The sequence below is a fragment of the Solanum stenotomum genome, chromosome 6, assembly GCF_019186545.1.
Source record: "Solanum stenotomum isolate F172 chromosome 6, ASM1918654v1, whole genome shotgun sequence".
Lineage (NCBI taxonomy): Eukaryota > Viridiplantae > Streptophyta > Magnoliopsida > Solanales > Solanaceae > Solanum > Solanum stenotomum.
This window is the reverse complement of record NC_064287.1, coordinates 60,722,982-60,745,461: the sequence shown is the minus strand read 5'-3', so window position 1 is coordinate 60,745,461 and position 22,480 is coordinate 60,722,982. Positions and strand designations below refer to the sequence as shown.

Sequence of the window (22,480 nt, the reverse complement as noted above, 5' to 3'; positions counted from 1 at the left end):
CTCGTCTTTTCTTCTGAAAGAAAATCACACTTCTTATATGTGTTGAGTCACTTGCTTTGTTAGTTTCTTGTCATAACTTGAATGATAATATGACAATCCTTTCACATAACTTTCGTTATGTATATCAAATAATCTTCTAGCATTTGCATAACTAGCAATCTGTAAGTGCACCAACTGCACTAATACATGACATTTTAAATCATTTTCATGAGATCAAAAAGATTTTTTCTCTGTGTTAAGCAGTCTCAAAACCATTGGGTACTTAATGGAACTTCTTTAAGACCTTTAAATCCTTCAAGAATTTTCATATAATCTTCATCGTCTAGTTAGACATAATATTCATTCATTATGCATATTCAAGTATTTCATCTATTGCCAGACTGAAACCAGTCTCATTGCATCCACCACTGGAAAGTATATCTCCATTTAATAATGTCAGGATATTTGCGAAAACTCTTTTTGCCCCGATGCTACTTCATATAAAAGATACCGTTGACGGTCATTTTGATTTGATTCCAATACGACATAACTTATCGATATCTCTTCATTGTTCATCATTTTCAGGTACCTGAACCTTTGACAAGGTTTTATGAAGTGTTCTGTCATAGTGCTCTTTCAAAGCACTTACCTCATTTTCATGACCATTTTGATAATTTGTTCCTCTCCTTCCTCAAGGAGTTTAACGTTTGGAATCGATTGGTCTATCACGCTTCTGGCGTACCATTGACTCTGTCCTTCAAGGACTATTTGTTGGAGCATTTGCAGCTTAATTAAAATATTGGGTCAACAAATACATCTGGCAAATTATTTGCAATATTTTGCAAATGAATTATCTCTTGAACTTCAAGTTCACATTTTTTTAACGAGGATCTAGATAATTCACCCCACACATAATTTTCAGCTGCTAAACATATCTCCCCCTAATGTTAGGAAATCTAACATTTACCCCAACCTCATTTGGGGATACATCTTTGTGCGTGGTGAAACAATAAAATCATATGTGCACACATCAAATTTTTAGATGAAAATTATTTGGTTCACCAATTGTGATGGGAGAACCTTGTTGGCTTGATGCATACACGTTAAATAAACTCTTCTCATACCAAATTTTATTTGAGAAATTTGTTCTCATAATCAATGGTCTAGCTATAATTGGAGGCAAACAATTTCTGCTACACCAACTAGTATTATCAACATAATTTTATAGTTTGGAACTGTGCTCTTAATTTAACAATTTGAGCAAACAACCTTACAAAAACTAATTTGTAAGTTGATACAAATGGACATGTGACCATACCATAGATGCATCTATTAAATCTAATAGTAAGTGATCCACATGGCAGGTGAACGGGCCCATATTCACCTTTTTATATGTTCCAAATAATTTCAGGGGATACAGTCCCAACCTTAGCTAGTACAATGATCATTTTATCATGAGAACAAGCAACACATGAGAATTCTTGAAGAATCTTTTATTTCTTCAACATATAACCACGTGAATTCTCAATTCTTTTGCATCACATTTGAACTGAAATGGTCAACCGGTTATGCCAACTGATATTTATACTAGTAAACTTCTAGTTTACTTTTGCATGTGATTCCATCATCATGCCTATATTTATATACAACAAACAAGAGAAAGGCGGGTAACCTTTTATGTAAATGTTCATAACCCGCTTTGATTGTACTAATCTGAAGATATTTAATCTTTCAATAATTAATTTACAGTGTCAATATAATATTTTTTTTCAATTCCTTCAAAACTTAAAAAGTTTCTTTTGAGACTTACTACAACCTCAATATTATGAACTATTTTCATTTCTGGATAGTAACAAATTAGTTCTTCCGAAACTCTTAATTAAGTTTGTGTACTGCCACAAATTTCATAACATCATTCTTATGGTTACCATCTCCTTCAAGGAGAAAATTATTATTATTATCATAGTTAAAATTATTACAAGCAAAACTTATTTCTTGACAACCAATGACAAATTTGTGTTGCCACACAACAACATTTATTTTGGTCATGACCACAACCTTTATAGAAAAGAATTACTTCTTTCTTTTGCCAACATACCACAATATTTGTGTAGTATTCAAAGTATATGACCAAAATGACCATTTATGTCAAAATATATTATTTTTTTATGTGAGATGTGACATTTATCCAACCATACATGAACATGTCCTTACCCATATGAACACAAGTCACATTCTCTTCAAGAAATAAATCATAACCATTTGTACATGCTCCATAAGTTTTTATCAGAAATTCATTGACATGCATTGGCATTATCAAATTTATGTGACTCACCTTAACATCACTTTAAGAGGTCAAATGTACCAAATGTACTACCACTTTGCATTCCTTTATTTTGATGGAGGATTTACAAAACTTTTCAAATTTGGATTGCACCAACAACAATGGGCCCAATAACTTTTCATACCACTTTGATGGATTAAAATTATCTTCACATTTGAAGGACCATCTTAAGAATCCATATTGTTCTTTCTTTTAATTACCACAATGATGACCATCAATATTTTACCATACTCATATTCATACATTTAACCACTTGTCATTTTCAGACACATTATGTCCTGCTACCACATTCACATTAGAGAATGGAGCAAATCAATTGGGAAAATTTCATGACTTTCAGTCAAAAGTATACAACTTTATGTTAGTCATCATCATATCATCACTATAGTGCATTAGGACTTAAACTCAATGTCTTACCCATATAAAGATGTCTTTGGTCATAAATCAATGGGACTTGAACCCAACTTATTATTATCATGGTGCACTGAGACTTTACTCGATGTCTTATCCATTTGGTGCGGTGAAACTTGAATTCACCGTCTTACCCTCAATCAATGTCTTAATAAACCAAATGCATTACCAAAAATATATATATATTGAATACCATAAATATAATCTGAATTTGACTTAAAACATAAGAAAAATGAACAAAATCAATTAATTAGAACAACATGTTGGAATCATGTAAAAGTCCCAAGTTAAAATGAATTAAAACCTTATAACATTCCTTCTCAATATTGTTACGAAGGATTAACATAATTTACTAACCATTTTAAAATAACTACAAAACAAACTTTGTTAGTACACATAATATATTAATAACTCAACAAGTAAATGTTTAGATATATAAAAATAAAGAGGTTTAAAAGTAACCAATAATGATAATTCAATCAATATGTATATGCCACATAACTCAATAACTTATCTTTTAACAAAACAAAATCAAAAAGAACAATTTCTTTACAAATTATTAACTTACAAAACTAATTTTACTTTTTAAATATATAAGTGATCAAATTAAAAGTTTGCTCAAAGTAAAAGCAACTTGCTAGACTCATATGATTTTGAGATAGCAAGAAAACTAATGATGCATTATCAAAAGTAAAATATAAAATAGATTATATAGTAATTTACCTTGTTTTCGAGAGAAAAATAAACACAAATATTTTTACCTTCTTTATATTTACTTTGATTCAATCCTTCAATAGTAAAATAATTGTGCTGATAACGTGTTGTAAAACTAAATCAAAATAAGATAAGAAATATAGAAGATGAAAGTAATAGAAATAGGGAGACAAGAGATGAGAGTTTTTCTTATTATTCCAAGTCTTTAAGTATATACAATATGAACCCTTATGCCTCTATTTATAGTGTAACATAGAGGCATACAAAAGGTTAGTCATAAACATGACATTAACATGAAAATAATGGAGAGGTTATGGAAGTGAAAGGTTACAAGAATAATGATTATAAAGTTGGAGGTTATGGAGGCTATGGTTATCTTCATATTGGAGGAAAGTAATGGAGATAATGAGTGAGACTAACTTTTTGGTGTAGTGGACATCCACAATATATTATTTTATAATAGAAAGTGGTTTTTCTAAATATAGTAAAATTACGGCGTAACAAATACCAAAGAGTGTGTAACACACACCTATTAGGAGCGTGAGACCCTTGGAAAAGGGTCTAACAGTCACATTAGGGCCTTATAAAGACATCATCTTTCTATTTGCAACTTACACCATTATTGGACAAAAATTGAGGTTTTCTTGACCTCTTTTTCGATCTTTTTCCTCCAAATTTCTTTTCTATCATTTCTTGTTATTATACAGCTCTCTTTCTTATGAAACACGCCATGGAAGGCATAACACTACTACCAAAATATCTTACACTAACATTAGGCACAAAAATGCAAAATCCCCAAAAAATTTGAACAAAATCAATGTAATCGACTAAAACCCCAAAACCAAACAAAGACACAAATAGAGATCAAATTCAAACTAAACAACAAATAAATTGGAAAACCTACCTAGATAAGTTTATACTTAGATAAAAAAAACTCAAATAATTTTGACATTGACCCCTTATTTCAGTTCCAAACCAAGCCCAAACTTATTGCCTTATTCTCGTCCTCCTCAACTTCTCCTACCAAACTGCCTTCGTTCTCACCATTTCCGACAAGCTTCAACCAACAACAACAACAACAACAAAAACCCCAAACTAACTCCGCCTATAAGTCTCAACTTTCACAACGCCACTAGTTGTGATCAACTAGAATCAATCAGACCACCCAATAGACCCCCACTTTCCTTAGTGCCATCGGTCACCACCAAAAACCCAATCCAATAGAACCCAAAATCAACTCCGAACTCCGACGGGATTGTGAACAACCAGAAATCGTGCCAACATTTTTTACTTCAATGGAAAGAGTAGAAGAGGTTGGAAAAAGAAAAAGGGTAAGGAAGATAAAGAAAGAGTGATGAAGTGAAATTTTGGGGATGGAGACGGCTATGGCAAAGAGAAATAAAAATTGGAAAGAGAAAGTGTAGGTATATTAACCAAATATAATAAAAGAAAAATGATATGGAGTGACCATATATATATATATGTGTGTGTCATTTTATAATTATTTTTAAAATTACGTGTGAGGCATTTGTGATACACACACAGTTGAGTAGTAAAAAATATGTTTAAAATATTGTGCTTTGATGAGTTCAGGGGTTCAGATGACAAAGAAACAAGTAGAAGGGTTCACAATACAAACACATACAAGTACAAGGGTCCACCAAACCATTTCGCCTTACTATTACTATTACTATTACTATCACTACTATCATATTAATACAATTATTATTATTATTATCATTATTATTATTATTATTATCATTATTATCATTATCATCATTGTCATCATTATTATTACTATTATTACTACTATTAGGGAATTTGGCCGCGCAGATATGAAAAATATATGTAAATTTATTTAAAAAATAATTATGATACAAGAAATAAAAGCCCAATTATAAAATAAAAATAATAATAAAATCACAATATAAATATTTTTATAGAATTAGAGCTTAAGTGAATTACATTTTTATTCAACTATTCTTCAAAATTAAAAGGCTAATTTATTAAGAAAAAAAATCATATGTTATGATGTTAATACATATAATTCGAATAAACATATTTAAGGACTGGATTTTATTTCTTATTTTTGTTAAATGATAAATTTATTGTCTGATGAATCTTTCTTTTATTCGAAAAAGAAAAAGTGATAAAACTAAAATAGGAGGAAAAAGAGATAAGTATTTCTATTTCATTTCTTCTTTGATATTTAATCCTCTCTTAGTCCTTGTTTTTCTCTTATTCATCATCGTCAAAATAAATATTTTTCTCTTATTTTTCATCATCATCTAAATAAACCTTTATTGCTAATTTTTGCATAAATCTTATATTATTCTGGTAAATTTACTACAATTAAAATTTATAAGAACCTAAATTTAATAAAAATTATAGAGAAAACATATGAAAAAGTAAGCAAAATGAGAAAAATAACAACACAATTTTGCCTAGTCCTTAATCACAATTTTAGAATATTGAAATCAAAATAATACATTAATGGATCTTTAAAATATTGGACACATTCAAACTTTATACTAATATGGTCATCTCTCTTGATGAATCATTCAACATAATTAAGCTCCCTTCTTCGTTTTGATGAACTTGTACTAAACTAATGTAAACATCTCTTTATAATAAATCTTTGAAGAATATCTTCATCAAAGTGAAGAACATGTCATGTCACTATCCTTTCTATGATTTCTATTGGACAAGAAGAAGAATAAAAAAAAAAACTACACTAATTGAAAGAAAGAATGAGAAAAAAAAAAACTACACTAATAGAAAGAAAGAATGAGAAAATGAAAAATGAATATTCAACATCTCCATGGATGATTGTTATTTATAGATTGAGAAAAGACATAAAGTCACCACTAAAGTTGTCATGTATTTTCATAAAGACACCTTAACTTTGGAAGTGTCCTATCACCCCCATAAAACTTTTTAATATCTTTGTAAATGGACCATTTTGACCCATTCCATCGTCTAGGTTGTTGCGTGTGATGCTCACTCCTGTAATATTCGTTCAACCCGACCCGACCCTATTCTTTTCAAGAAAAGTCTTCTCTTTTCTTTTGTTATTTCTCAACTTTCCCTAAAATAAAAAAATATAGAAAAGTCTTCTTTTTCTCTCTTGGTGTTGATAATCTCATTGTTGATGTTTCTTGGTGAAGATTCTTGGAGGGACGAGGAATTGAAGGTCTAACATGTTAGGGCTCTACATTACATGATAAAAAACTTTTTTTTTATTAAACCATAAAAAACTTCAAATTAACGCTTTCTACTGGAAATTAAAAGATAAAACGAACTCCTACCTTATTGCGCTTGAGGAAGATGATGAATTCGTCAAAGAGAGAGTACCAACGTTGATCTTGCTTTGGAAAAAAAGATGAAATTGTAAATTTAGGGCTACCAATGGCTCTTTTGAGTTTAAATTTGGGGAAGATGATGTAAATTGATTAAATAACTAATAATAAAGAAACAAAGCGACACATGGTACTTTTAAACAGGTTAATGGCAGTGAAAACACTGTATCACGTTCCTCATGTGTGTGGTAACAACCCAGACGAGGAAATGGGTCAAAATGACCCATTTACAAAGATATTAAAAACTTATGTGGGGTGATAGGACACTTCCAAAGTTAAGGTGTCTTTATGCAAACACGGAACAACTTCAATGGTGATTTTATGTCTTTCCATAAGAATAAGTTGAAGATATATGTTATTTAAGTAGAGAATATGAATAGATGGAGGCTTTTTTGTAACTCATTAGATATAATTAGAATAATAAATATGATTGATTATTTTATTTAATAAATAAAATATTTAATGAAAAGAATTAAGAAAAAGATCTCAAAAAAATAAAAATAAATATGAATGGAGGTCATAGAGAGGTGTCACATCACCTTATCTATGTTTCTCCTTTATGAATGTACACATCTATGCAGAGTAAAACCATTTGAAATTCCAAAGGTCACAACTTGAATCTTGATTGAGTACTGATAAAAATATAATTGCAACATCCCATAAACTTTCCAGAGTATTATACATTACCAGAGTCAAATGATTATCTCCCTTAATGGGGAGGGAGGTGGAATGATAACTTTCAAATTTATTTCTTTGTATATGATTTAAATATTACCACTTACGTGAAAAAAAAATTGATTTGAATATTTTACTCCAAAATAACATTATAGAAATTATCATTTGTGAAAATGACATCCACATGAAAAGAAGAGTGACAGTCCAACCAGATAATGGTCATATAAATTTCATGCCTCTTTCCGGAAGTTTCCCACTTCGAACACCAACTTGAAATTTAGAATAATTTCAGATCCATGTTCTTATTCTCTCAAGCTTAACAACATTTATCTTGCCACATTTTCCAAAATGTGGACACTAATCTTTATATAAACATTTAACAAATTCAAAAATCATCTAATTATTTAAAATAATTAAATGGAGAGCACAATCAAGGAAGAAAAAAGTTATAAATAACACTTATTTTTATATTTTAAAAATTCGATGTTAATGTACATGATCAATGTGAAAACTTATATAGGATAAATAAATTACCTCACTTAATAGTCTTTTTTATCAAATGAGAAAAATACCAACAATATTACAGAATTATGTGTTAATAATCTTACATATTTATGAATTACTTCTTTTACAATTACATCAACCTAAGCTATTCCTCTACACCTTTTCATTTACTATATTTGCATAATAAATCAATAACAGATCTTTCATAATAAATAAATAACAATACAAATCTCTAACTTTAATTCAATTCTTTTTCAAAATCTTGACACTTATCTTTACACAAAGATCTAACTAATCCAAATAATTAACATATCATTTAAAACAATTAAATGAAAAGCACAACTATCGCCATTTGCTCAGAGTGATTAATTGATGTTAGTTTTTCAAATGTTTAATAGTATTATATTTAAATTACAATACTCTATCCTTAGTTTGACTTTGAAAAATACTTATACAGAAGTGCTACAATGGATAAGAAAATTATGGATCATCCACAACAAATTAGTTAGGAGAATTGTCAAGGTAAAATATTAATGATAATATTAAAATTTATTTTAAGTTGTCCTTCTATACAATTAACAAAACATTTATTTTTGAATACAGATGCAACTGAAGAATCAAACAAATTGGTTAAAGCAATGTATGAAAATATTATGCAAGAACGAGTTGCATATTTCAGAAAGGAACAAGAGCAACTGAAAAAATATATACACAGAGAAGTTTCACCAGGTCAGTCTAACAAAGAATGATATCACATTTTTCATGTATTGATTTCAATGTAATAGAGTGATGAAATAAATTTTTATTAGAGAATACATTCTCAAAAAATTAATGTGATAAAGAATAATAGGACATTGTTGATGTACTTTTTTTATATATATTTTATTGTGATTTTACATTGAAAATCATTTCAAACACTTTCACGAAAAGTTTCCATGACAAATATTACAATTTTAAAGATCAACTTCTTTGATATCTCAATAAAAATCAAGGAGGACCATCAAAACATACTAACAATTCTCCATTCAGTGCAATAGAAATAAAGTATTTTTTTTAATAGAACATTTTTTACAGATAATATAATGATATAATTAATCCAAAAAAAAAAATAATGCTAACACACATTTTTTAACCATCGCGCGAAGCGCGACCATGTTTCCTAGTTGAACAAGAAATTCCAACTTTTGAACTCTCTTCAATTTCAGTCCTCAGGGTCAATTTGGTCTTTTTCTCAACCTTTTCCCATTGAACAAGAAATCCCAACTTTTGAACTCTCTTCAATTTCAGTCCTCCTTCTTTCTCTCTACTGCTTTCTATCCTCAAAAACCCTAGTTTTATCTCTGTTTTATATGCTATCTTCTCGCAGATCGGAACCCTAAAACTTTACAATAGCTGACGATGGCCACTACGGTGAGCTCTGCTGGTGGTCTACTGGCTATGCTGAATGAAAGTCACCCACAATTGAAACTCCACGCGCTCTCTAATCTCAATGCATTTGTTGATTACTTCTGGCCGGAGATTTCCACCTCAGTCGCTCTCATGTAAGCTTCGATTGCATCTTAGTGTTATCTGTATAATACTAGTATTTCCTTTTGATTTTGTGCTATTGAATTGGTTTAGCAGTAGCAGAATGTAGAAGTGTCTACATTGTTGAACAATTAATAGTGTTATTTGTATAATTAATAGTGTTATTTGTATAATTAGTCTATAATTGTTGTTTAATTTTTGAACAATTAGTGTTATTTGTATACTAGTTCAACAACAACATACCCAATATAGTCCTGCAAGTTGAGTGTGGGGAGGACAGAGTGTATGCAGCTGGTAGAGAGATTTCTACTAGAGCTTTGGCTCAATGAAAGCAAAACACCACATTTATGATGACACAAGCCGTAACACTAGCACGATAGTAAGAAAATAGGGGTATACGAGACAATAAGTAGTAATAGAAAATTAAGAGTGAGAAACATGGAAATATAAAATAGTAGAAACACCAAAACGAATACGAATACTACTTGACGGGGAGACATGATGCAAAACTATTTACTTAACCTTCTACATGAATCCTCGACCTCCACATCCTCCTATCAAGGGTTAATGTCCTTGGTAAGCCGAAGGCTTGCCATGCCATGTCCTGCTTACCTCACCCCAATACTTATTCAACCTACCTCTACCTCTCTTTAGGCCGTTCGATGTCAACCTCTAACACCTCCTCACTGGGTCATTCTTCTCTTGACGTGTCTGAACCATCTCTGACTAGCCTCCTGCATCTTGACCACCACAGAGGCTGCATCCACCTTGGCCCTAATATCTTCTTTTTTTACCATATCTTTCCTAGTAAGCCCACACATTCATCTTGACATTTTCAATTCCGAACTTTCTTCATTTCATATTTGTATACCAGTATTTCCTCTAAATGTTTTAATTGTTGTAACAATTTCAAGAGATAAATGAAACCGCCCAAAACTAAGAGAATGCTGTGATTAGAACTACCCCTACTATGTTCTTTCCTCCAAAGACAGTAATTCCACACAATTATGTGTAGAACTTGTAGAGTTTTCAAAGAAAGTGGTCTTTTTCTCTTTCAGTTTTAGAAGCTATGATTGTGTGCGTTTAAGCAATTGATGGGACAAAAGGAAAGAATGAAAAAGCCTGTATCTTTGGGGACAATATTGGAGGTAAGTAGAAAAGCTTTCACTTGAATACCATGCTTCTCTCTGCGACAGGGTGTGAACTTGTTATTTGTGACTAGCTCCACACATTGCACGTTGTGCTTTTACCATTAGACCAATGCCTTGGGAGCTTATGACACCAAATATTTTTTTGAGCAAAGATCAATTAGCCTATGGACAACAACTTACCCAGTATGATTTCACAAAGTGGGGTCTGAGTAGGGTAGAGTGTACGCAGACCTTGCCCCTACTTCTGAAGTAGTGAGACTGTTTAATTAGCTTATGGACACTGAAAACTTCATCAAGCTCAAGATCTGTCTATGTATTAATTGATCTGGGCTATTTTATCAAGTTAAGATAATGTATTGTTGGAGCTTTACCTCTCAAAAAAATAAAATGTATTTCTGGAGCTTTACCTCTCAGAAAAAAATGTATTGCTGGAGTTTTGTTTACTGAAGTGTCTTGGATATCACATGTAGGTTGTGTCTTTTCCAAACTCATATGCTTTAACTTTCTGGTTATACTCGTGATCTATCATTTAGGATTAAGGCCTCTTTGATTGATTGCATATTCTTTTTGTGTTTTATGAACTCCAATCTTTTTAAAATAATTTGTTGCAGAGAAAGCTTGTATGAGGATGAAGAGTTTGCCCAAAGACAACTAGCAGCATTAGTTGCTTCGAAGGTGCCCTTTTTTTCTTTTTTGTTTAGCATCAATTCCTCCCTACCACATCCAAAAGAAAGGAGGTTAATTATTCTGCAGAGCAGATGAGAAAGCAAAAATCTCTAGCCTCAAGTCATTTTCTCTTTGATCCCCACGCATGCTCTTTTGTCTTCAGGTTTTCTATCATTTGGGCGAACATAATGACTCATTATCCTATGCCCTTGGAGCTGGCCCTCTTTTTGATGTTAATGAGGAATCTGACTATGTTCATACTGTTCTTGGTAAATATTCAAATCTGTGCACTCTCTTCCTATGAATTCTATCCTTGTATAGTAATGTTAATATATTTTGCAGCTCTTCTAGTAAGGACTTGCTTACAAACTTGAAAATGTCTGCTGTATCTGTATTTTCTAGGCCTAAATTTGTGTTATCAGTGTAGTGGTGCTAACTCTAAAAACTTAATACTTGATATTTGGTGCTTTCTTGGGGAAATAGTAAAATAGCTAAACTGGAACACTTGATATGCATTGATTGAACTCTCCTAAAGGGAAGCTTTCACTTGTTTCAGCTACCGTATATTATATCGTTTTAGCGGCTCTTTCATTTTTTCATTTATTAATACCATTGTGTTTGTTGATGTGCTTTCTGCCTTCCTTCAGCTAAAGCACTGGATGAATATGCAAGTCATAAGACTAAGGCAGCCGAGTCAAATGATGAAGCTGTAAAGGTTGATCCTAGGTTGGAGGCTATTGTCGAGAGAATGCTTGAGAAGTATGCAAATTTTGTGTATATATAAAATATAATGTTTGTATACTTCAAACTATTAAAGTAGTTCTTTTGGGGTTTTCCTGCTGTTTTACAATTGCTTGCTTCATACCTTAGGTGTATAGTGGATCGAAAGTATCAACAAGCCATTGGCATGGCCATTGAATGCAGAAGGCTGGATAAGGTTGCTGAAGCAATTGTAAGGAGTGATAATGTAGATGCAACTCTAGCATATTGCAGTAATGTCTCCCATAACTTCGTCAGTCGCAGAGTATATCGAAGTGAGGTATTGATTGTTACAATACACCTTATGTTGATCCTTTTACATGCTAAGACTTGTGCTTTTTTCCCGGCTCTTCTTTTTCCCCTCCTGTGTTACTCTATAATCTGATTGTTTGCTTGAGTACCAGAGATGCTGCTGTCCCCTGCGGCCCTGCCTGTTCCGTGACCATGATTATCACTGGAAAAGGCATAATATTTTTGTAATAGCTTATTTATAATCCTCTGACCCAATGTTAGACATCATTCCTATTAATGTGGTTCTCACAGAGTACTAGCTCTCTGTCCACAGTAGTCTTTTGTACCTCACAAGTTGTTTTGGTGCATGATTTACCTTCTTCAAGTCCCTTCTCTATAAGATCACCTCTCATCTAAATCTGCATGTTGTCCTTGTTTCTTTGTAGACAAAGGTAAAATAATTAGCTTAAATTGAGGAACTACTGGTCACATTTGTACGCCAAATTAATAGAATACCAGTAATTTAATTGCTTCTCTCAACAGGTGCTTCGTCTTCTTGTTGAAGTGTATGAGGGGACACCGTCTCCAAACTATTTGAGCATGTGTCAGTGGCTTATGTTTTTGGATAAACCAGAGAATGTAGCAAGCATATTAGAGAAGCTTTTACGCTCAGAAAATAAGGATGATGCCCTACTGGCATTTCAAATAGCTTTTGACCTTGTAGAGAATGAGCACCAAGCTTTTCTTTTGAATGTGAGAGATCGACTCTCCAGTCCAGAAGTACAACCTTCAGAACCTGCTGAGCCTAATACTGCACAGACTGGAAATGCTACTGCTGCAGAGGATGTTCAAATGGCGGAGGAAAATCAGCCTTTGATTGAAACAAGAGTAGATCCAAAAGAAGCAATATATGCAGAGAGGCTGGGAAAAATCAAAGGGATTTTGAGTGGTGAAACTTCAATAAAGTTGACCTTGCAATTCTTGTACAGCCATAACAAGTAATATGAATGCCTTTAAAAGTTCTTTCCATATTCGTTGCTGAAACATGAATGAAAATGCTCAAGTATCTTTTTTTTTCTTTAATCTATGCATACAGGTCAGATCTCCTTATTCTCAAGACAATAAAGCAGTCTGTTGAGATGAGAAACAGTGTGTGTCACAGTGCAACAATATATGCAAATGCAATTATGCATGCTGGAACAACTGTAGATACATTCCTTAGGGAGAACCTAGTGAGTAGATTCTGAGTCTTTGACAAATAACCTTATCCTTCACATATGGTGTATGTAGCACAACAGTTTGTTCTGACAGAATGTTCTGCTCAAATTATCAGGACTGGCTAAGCCGAGCAACAAATTGGGCCAAATTTAGTGCAACAGCTGGATTAGGTGTTATTCACTGTGGCCACTTGCAGCAAGGGAGATCACTTATGGCCCCTTACTTGCCGCAGGGTGGAGCAGGTGGAGGTGGTAGTCCATATTCGGAAGGTGGTGCATTGTATGCTCTTGGGTTAATTCATGCAAATCATGGGGAGGGCATCAAGCAATTTCTTCGTGAAAGTCTACGAAGTACCAATGTAGAGGTACTTGTATTTATTAATTTGATCGTTGTACTTGTATTTATTTATTTCCCAGACCCCACTTGTGGGATTACACTAGGTCTGCTAATGTTGTTGCTGTACTTGTATTTATTAATTTGATCGTCCTTCCTGGGTTATATTTGTTCCACCCATTGTTTTTCTTTTTTCTGTTATTTTCTTACATTGCATCTTCTTAATGTTGCAGGTTATTCAGCATGGTGCTTGCTTAGGGCTTGGCTTGGCAGCTTTAGGAACCGCTGATGAAGACATTTATGACGACATCAAGACTGTCCTATATACTGACAGTGCGGTTGCTGGAGAAGCTGCTGGTATTGGTATGGGTTTATTAATGGTTGGAACTGCAAGTGAGAAGGCAGGTGAGATGCTTGCTTATGCTCATGAGACGCAACACGAGAAGATAATCAGGTAAAGTTGACACCTGAATACTTGTACTATCTCTTCGTCTGAGGGGTGTGTTTTGATTCTATCTCTCAAAATGAAATATACTTGCTTGCGTCTTGTAGAGACTATAGTATTGATTACAATTAGGATTGAAATTGCAAAGAATAGAGAATCTGAATAATGGACTACATAAAGCATTTTGATTAAAAGTAAAACAAAGGAACTATTAATTGCAAAGATATATTAGATTGCATGTATAGAAAGTAAAAAAACAACTGCAATTATGGATAAAGAGCTCTGGTAGGTATTTTGAATAGATTTCACTGGATAAATTGAGGTCAAAACATTGTGAAGTTATTTGAGTTATTTTGAGTCAGCTAAATAATCAGTAAATCAATATTTTTGTTGTCTTTATTGAGTTTATTGATTAAAGTAAAGCAATTTTTTTTTAAAAAATCTAACTTGTATTTCTTTATGTTAGTAGGATAAACGTGCCTATGTTCACTTACAAATATAAATAAATCTGCCTATGTTATTGAAAACATTGTGGATAATTGACATTTTTTTATTTATATGTTAAGATATGATTACATGTGCTTGAACATTTCCTTCTGACATTGCATTCAGGGGTTTGGCATTGGGGATAGCCCTCACAGTGTATGGAAGAGAAGAAGAAGCCGATACACTGATCGAGCAGATGACCAGGGATCAAGATCCTATATTGCGTTATGGTGGCATGTATGCTCTGGCAATGGCGTACAGGGGAACAGCAAATAATAAGGCTATCCGTCAGTTGCTGCATTTTGCTGTATCAGACGTGAGTGATGATGTCAGGCGGACTGCAGTCTTGGCGCTTGGATTTGTTATGTATTCTGAACCAGAGCAGGTTGGAGCTTTTCTGATGCTGGTTTATTATGTGGTTCTTATCAATCTCATTATGTTATTTATGGTCTCAGTTGTCAGCAGGATTACTATGTTTAACAGTCTTCTAGAAACAGAACCATGTTTGGTTCTACGTAACCACCCCCCCCCCCCCCCCCCGGACATGCAAAATCCCCAACCAGAAAAATTATTGAGGAAAATTTTAAGCCAACTCCAGTTCTAAAAATGCTAGTTGTGTTAGCCGAGCTCAGTCGTTGGCTTGTGACCCATGTGGGCGCATTGAAGTGGGAACTAAAAGATGCTAATCTAGTTAATTGCGTTGAATTTGCAGATGCCTCGCATTGTCTCATTGTTATCCGAGTCTTACAATCCACACGTGCGCTATGGTGCGGCTTTGGCAGTTGGCATTTCATGTGCTGGTACTGGTCTGAGTGAGGCAATCTCATTGTTGGAGCCTTTGACATCAGATGTAGTTGATTTTGTACGTCAAGGTGCTCTCATTGCTATGGCCATGGTGATGGTCCAAATAAGTGAAGCTAGTGATTCCCGTGTTGGTGCATTTAGGTATTTATCTATAAATTTCTGCATAAACTCTCCTTGGATTCCTCTTCTGATTTTTGAGCCTTTTGCTTTTATCTGATCAGGCGGCAATTAGAGAAAATTATTCTTGATAAGCATGAAGATACCATGAGTAAGATGGGTGCAATCTTGGCCTCTGGAATTCTTGATGCCGGTGGTAGGAATGTGACAATAAAGCTACTTTCAAAGTCGAAACACGATAAAATTACTGCAGTTGTTGGGCTAGCTGTTTTTAGTCAGTTTTGGTATTGGTACCCTCTTATATATTTCGTTAGCTTGGCATTTTCACCCACAGCTCTCATTGGGCTAAACTATGACCTAAAAGTGCCCAAATTTGATTTCGTATCGCAAGCTAAGCCATCACTATTTGAGTATCCTAAGCCTACTACTGTAGCCACGACTAGTTCTGCTGTCAAACTTCCTACAGCTGTTTTATCAACATCAGTGAGGGCCAAGGCCAGGGCTAGCAAGAAAGAGGCCGAGAAAGCTAATGCTGAGAAGGCATCTGGCGCGTCAACTTCTGCTGCCACTACTTCAGACAAGGGCAAGTCCACTAGTAAGGATGGAGAGTCTATGCAGGTTAGTATATGTTCTGTTCATCCATTTTCACTTCAAAGGTGGCCTTCTCTTGTTAGGGGTTTTGTGATGCTTCTTGCTGTGGCCGCAGTTCTTATTTGTTGGGGTCCTTGGGAAATTATTGATCGGAATTAGAAAAAATGCTCTGCGCTAAATGATTCTGTTTGTATTGCACCGCTGTTTGAACTGTCAGTATTTGCTCACAAACTGCTGTGACCTTTCTGATTGACAGGTAGATGCTCCTGCAGAGAAGAAGAATGAACCAGAGCCATCATTTGAGATTTTGACCAACCCTGCTAGGGTGGTTCCTACTCAGGAGAAGTACATCAAATTTTTGGAAGAAAGCAGATATTTGCCAATCAAATCATCGTCTTCTGGCTTTGTGCTTCTGAAAGATCTTCGTCCTGATGAACCCGAAGTATTGGCTCTTACTGATACACCCTCATCAACTACATCCAGTACTGGTGGTTCAGCTGGACAACAGGGCTCTGCCTCAGCAGTAGCTGCTGACGAGGAGCCTCAGCCACCACAGGCATTTGAATATACGTCATGATTTATCGTAAACCTTTGGCTGATTGATTGGATGTTAATTCCATGGAATCCATTTGAGGCGATGTGCTGAATGGGAAGAGGTGAGAAAGATATCGAGATCAAAGAGTGATTTTCCGTGATCAAGTTGAATTTGATTGTAAACCTTCTTTCCTCTTATTACAGAGACGAGCATATAGTTATCGTTTTACTGGAAATTTTACTCTCGATGTCCTTAGTCTATTCACGTGTACCTCTAGAGCGTATATTTCCTTATTTTCGAGGAGCAAGATTCTACCATGTTTAAGACACGATAGAAAGGCAGAAAAGGAGAGAATGTATTTTGTATCTTTACCTTGTTAATTCTATTTGGTAAGAAATTGTGTGCTAGCAATGAATTGATTGCTTTCTTATATTTGTTTCCTAGATATTTTTTACGATCTCACAATTCTACATCTACATTATATTTTTTCTAAATATTTTTTAAACTTCTCTTTCTTGCGCATAAAACATTTTTACATTAAGATGAATTATATAATATCAGAGAAACAACAAATGGCCTTGGTTATTTCAGATTCAAATTTGTAGACAACTTCTTACTAGCTAATCATATATACATTCATTCTTAGTGCGATGAGCTCAATTGAGAAATGCTATCTTTTGGGTATGCAGAACAAATAAAAGCTATGCTTAATATATTTTACATTAATCGTTCTAATCGTAAACACTTGGATATAAATAAGTTTTTTCATCGTCTCACCGACTCTGCTGCGAGGCAATTCTAGTAACACTTTTTGACACCTACATTAATTTCCAATTGACAACTTCTAGGCTGCTAAAGTGCTCACGTGCATGAATATTATTAAACCTATTTTCAAAGAAATAAAAGATTCAAACTTTGAAAATTTTCAATCTATTTGAATCATAAAAAAATCATATATCAGAGCTTAAGTATTTATTAAACCCTCATGTAAAGAGGTGATAAAGTTGTTCTGCTTGTGATTCCCATTAAATATTTAGGTGGAGGTGAAAAAAAGTGACGAGTAAATTTGTGAGGTGGAAATCAATCTATATAGGCTCCTCTTATATGTCTATATATTTTAAAATTATAAATCATAATATATATATTATTATTTTATATATATGTACAAACAAAAATCACCTCCAAAAGTCAAAGACAACTTCTAGCTGGATACTCTGCAAGGTCCATCATTTGAGATATATATATATAAATTTTTCATGTCCCAGTTTTTGTTTTTATTTTTATCAAAATCCCACTTAAGTTTTATCCTCTTCATATTGTCCAAATTATAAGGTTAGTCTACAAATTTTAATCTTCTTATATTCTTATATATATATATTTATGTACATCTAATATCATACTATATTGTATAGTTTAATAAGGGAAATAAAATTAGATTTTCTTATTTTTCGATGGATTTTCAAACGAATAATTGATCTCTCCATTCTATAGACGGATTCTTTTGTCGTCAGTACTATCCATTGAATTTTTCAGTTGTGCTAGTCGGGTATAGTACATAGTTACAAGTTCATCTGAATCCAGTTAAGTACAGACGAATGAAGAACTTGAAATTCAAATTCTGATTTCGCACTCAGTATCTTAAATAGCTATAGTTTGATAATGATTTTTTTTTGTCTGTTTCAGCTAGAGGTGGACCCTAGGAGTGATCAAATTATTCACTAAAGATTTGAGTTTGGTTGGATTTGTGAATAGTCAAAATTTTAGGGTTGTATAAAAAACAAACAAAAAGAAAAAACTATAACAAGACAATGGAGAAAGAAGAAAATTGCCAGGTATATAGGTGTTTGCTTTTTATCATTTTTCATTGTTTCTATCCCTAGCCTAATTTAACATATTATAAATAAATATATAGTTATGTTGTTTCACTTTGAACATGAAATATTTTTGCAGGCTAATTCTTTGCCTACATCTTTTCAAATGGCAATTATTGGTGAATCCTCATCAAATAATACTAATAATCAAATGGTTGATTATATGGTAAATTCACAATCTATACAACAACAACAACATAACCAGTGTTCGTTAGGGTTTTTACCCTCGAATCCTTCTCTAGACAAGTTGAGCTTCGCGGATGTGATGCAATTTGCGGATTTTGGGCCTAAATTAGCCTTAAATCAAACCAAGGTATTGGAACAAGATGTTGGGATTGATGATCCTGTGTACTTCCTTAAGTTCCCCGTTTTGAACGAAAAGAAGAATGTACATAATAATGATAATGATGATGATGATGATCGCGGAGAAGCCTTAATGGTATCACAAAAAGAAAGTGGTGGAAAAGAAAAAGGTGAAAATAATAATAATATTGTTGAAAAAAATCAAGAAGGGAAGAGTAATAATAAGAGAAAGAGGCCAAGAATTAAGACAAGTGAGGAAGTTGAGAGCCAAAGAATGACACATATTGCTGTGGAGAGGAATAGAAGGAAGCAAATGAATGAACATCTTCGTGTATTGAGGTCTCTCATGCCTGGCTCCTACGTTCAAAGGGTATTATATCTCATCACACTCTTGAATTTTACAAGTTTTTTTTTAGTGTTGAGTATTGTTGAACTATGTGACCGTCTCATCTTAAAGCTTAAATCGTCTTTTACTAATTAGTGATATATGTCTTTGTAGTAGTGATCCTTTATGTGATAGATCTGATTCTTTTTCAAGACGCAAGCACGTGCAAATTCTTTTTACTATAGTGTGGTTGTTAGGATCGAACTCATGATGTAGGTTAAATCATTAGAGAAAACACACTTTTGATAATGTATTTAGTGATATACGTTTTTGTGGTAACGACCCTTTACTTAACAGATCTGATTCTTTTTCACGAGTCAAGCACGTACAAATTATTCTTACTATTGTGTGGTAGTTATTAGGATTGAAATCATGATATACGTTTCATATACTCTTATTATATCATAATAAAGTGTGCGATCATCTCATCTGAATGATCAAATTTGTCAGACAAATCACACTTTTGATATAGTTAAGTTATTTAATGACTTATTGAAGTATGTGATGACTGATGATCATCTCATATAAAAATTTAAGTTGTCAACGATAGCTAACACACTTCTATTTACTTGATTATATTATGTATCTACTTTCAACATGATGTATATTTGACAATCTTATAGGGAGATCAAGCATCTATAATTGGTGGAGCAATTGAATTTGTTAGAGAATTGGAACAACTCTTACAATGCCTTGAATCACAAAAAAGGAGGAGAATCTATGGAGATACTCCAACAAGACCATTAGGAGATTCATCAACACCACCACCACCATCAATGCCAATTAATCAAAACCCTAATACTATAAATCCTCATCATCAATCACCAATACTATTTCCTCTTCCAAATGAGTATAATATTGAAGGTGAAATTCAAGAAGAAGTAGCTGAGAGTAAGTCTTGTTTGGCTGATGTTGAAGTGAAACTTTTAGGGTTTGATGCAATGATCAAGATTCTATCAAGAAGAAGACCAGGACAACTCATAAAGGCAATTGCTGCATTGGAAGATATGCAACTTAGTATTCTTCATACAAATATTACAACCATTGAACAAACTGTTCTCTACTCATTCAATGTCAAGGTACTTATTATTAACACTCCCTCTGTTTCAATTTACATGTCTTACTTTTTTTCAGTTTGTTCAAAAAAGTATGTCACTTTTTCTATAGTTAATTCTCTTTCTACGTCCCAATTTATGTGAAGTTGTCACGTAGTTTAAGAATGAAATGAAGAACATTTAAAACTTGTGGTCTGAAACGAGTCATAGGCGATATTTATGTAGTTGTAAATCATATTCCAGGTAGTTTAAAGTCAAATAATTACTAAATATAAAAAATGTTATTCTTTTTAGGACGGACTGAAACAGATAAATTGAGACAGTGGGAGAATTAACTCTTTAAATCTAATGTCCCCCCGACATGTTTAAAATGACAAAATTCAAAAGGCGTTTTAATACATCATACACATCTTTAGTTTACAATCACTCAAAAGTCTTCCTTATTGTTTTAAGAAATTAAATTCGAATCCAGTCAAACTAAGACATGTAAAGAAACGGAAGGAGTAACACCTTCTCACATGCTTACACAATTTTTTTTTCTTATTATTGCCTTATTTCTATTTTTATTTTGCAGATTTCTGGTGAAACTAGATATACAGCTGATGATATAGCAAACTCAATCCAACAGATATTCAGTTTCATTCATGCTGAAATAACCCCATATGATATCAACTAGTTGAAGACCATTTAATTTTTCATTGTACTTTCTAGCTAGGTGGTGTGTTCTATATAGTTTGACTCCTCTTCTATATAGTGGTCAATTACGATGCGCGGATTCAAGATTTTAGCTTTAATTTATGTGTTTATATATATATATATATATATATATATATATATATATTCAATGTTATGATTTGTATTACTATTTAATACAATATATAATATTGATTGATTTTTACGTATAAATTTATGATTTGCATCCAAAATATTAAATTCATGCACTCGATACCTCAAAACTCCATTCACGCCTATAAGGGCAATTTTCACTCCATCAACTATTTTTTCTTTTGAGATCAAGTTTGATTATTTTCAAGAATCAAAGTTATTTATTTACTCAATATTTGATTCATGTGTTATAAATAGTGTCCACACTTTAGATGTTCAATTCTGAGAATGTAAGGGATATATACTGCAGGATGAGTTGGACATCTAAAGTGTGGAAACCATAACACAATAAGAATAATCGGCTATAGTCACTTTCACGTCGAAAATCTCATATTGACCGGGCGTAAAATATTCCTTAATAAAGATGATTTTATATTTCACAAAACTCGAACATGAAATATTTTGATGACATTATCTCTCCTATGGTACTATATACGCGTATTTAATACTAATTGAATTGATAGATTATTGTATTTTTTTGGCAATTATATTATGTGACTTATGGAAAGTCAACGAGCCCCACTAACCCTACCTTATTTTCAGAGAGGGGGTTTGACTTGTCAGGACCAAATCTTGTGTGTATTTGGCTGACATTAGATAGTGATACTTTAACCATGCTTCTTTGTAGGTCCGTTCTCTTAAGAAATTGTATCTGAGATAGTGATCTAATAGTCAATGAAAAAGATTGAAAATAATGAAATATTATGTTTAAATTTCAATAGAAACAAGAAAAACATACGATTTCTTATTTGTTTGAGCTAATTCTGATGGATATATAGAGTTAAGTGGTAGTGACAATCGATATTCTGAAAAATAGTTGAGGTGCGCGACATTATGATTAAAGGGTAATCTGGTGTGATGTAAACGATCTATCATATAATGCTTGCATTAACGGTTATTTATTCGACTCAAACTCGTGATCTATAGATCACACAAAAATAACTTTATCATTGCTATAAGGTCCTCTCCGAACACAATAATTACCAGAAAAAGATGAAAGAAATTTGGGATAGTCTTTTATATTATCATTCCTCACTTATTCAACTTGTGTTTCTTTTATGAATTTTATTTATGAAAATCATTTTTCTTTTTGGTCATTTTTGCATTTCTTTCATGCATCGCATGAAATGAA

At 32.9% G+C, this 22,480-nt stretch overlaps 3 protein-coding genes across 5 annotated transcripts in view; all 3 read left to right on the top strand.

The window, feature by feature from the left end:
* LOC125866664 (glycine-rich RNA-binding protein 4, mitochondrial-like) overlaps window positions 1-22,480 on the top strand; it is a 469,856-nt gene that overhangs the window by 337,726 nt on the left and 109,650 nt on the right. The gene's annotated exons all lie outside the window — the stretch shown is intronic.
* LOC125866616 (26S proteasome non-ATPase regulatory subunit 1 homolog A-like) lies at window positions 9,273-17,241 on the top strand. Its single transcript, XM_049546897.1, has 13 exons — window positions 9,273-9,527; window positions 11,276-11,339; window positions 11,494-11,599; window positions 11,978-12,089; window positions 12,201-12,369; window positions 12,864-13,318; window positions 13,417-13,552; window positions 13,654-13,902; window positions 14,105-14,325; window positions 14,929-15,187; window positions 15,515-15,747; window positions 15,828-16,341; window positions 16,571-17,241. The coding sequence occupies exons 1-13, from the start codon at window positions 9,385-9,387 to the stop codon at window positions 16,889-16,891; spliced, it is 2,982 nt and encodes a 993-aa protein (XP_049402854.1). The 5' UTR covers window positions 9,273-9,384; the 3' UTR covers window positions 16,892-17,241.
* Window positions 18,019-21,173, top strand: LOC125866642 (transcription factor FAMA-like). 2 transcript variants are annotated; one of them, XM_049546941.1, is made up of 5 exons: window positions 18,019-18,070; window positions 18,533-18,681; window positions 18,800-19,393; window positions 20,032-20,487; window positions 21,038-21,173. In XM_049546941.1, exons 2-5 carry the CDS (start codon window positions 18,658-18,660, stop codon window positions 21,137-21,139), a joined length of 1,176 nt encoding a protein of 391 aa, XP_049402898.1. In that variant the 5' UTR covers window positions 18,019-18,070; window positions 18,533-18,657; the 3' UTR covers window positions 21,140-21,173. The 2 variants fall into 2 exon arrangements, with proteins under 2 accessions (XP_049402898.1, XP_049402897.1); XM_049546940.1 differs by lacking the exon at window positions 18,019-18,070 and adding an exon at window positions 18,071-18,181.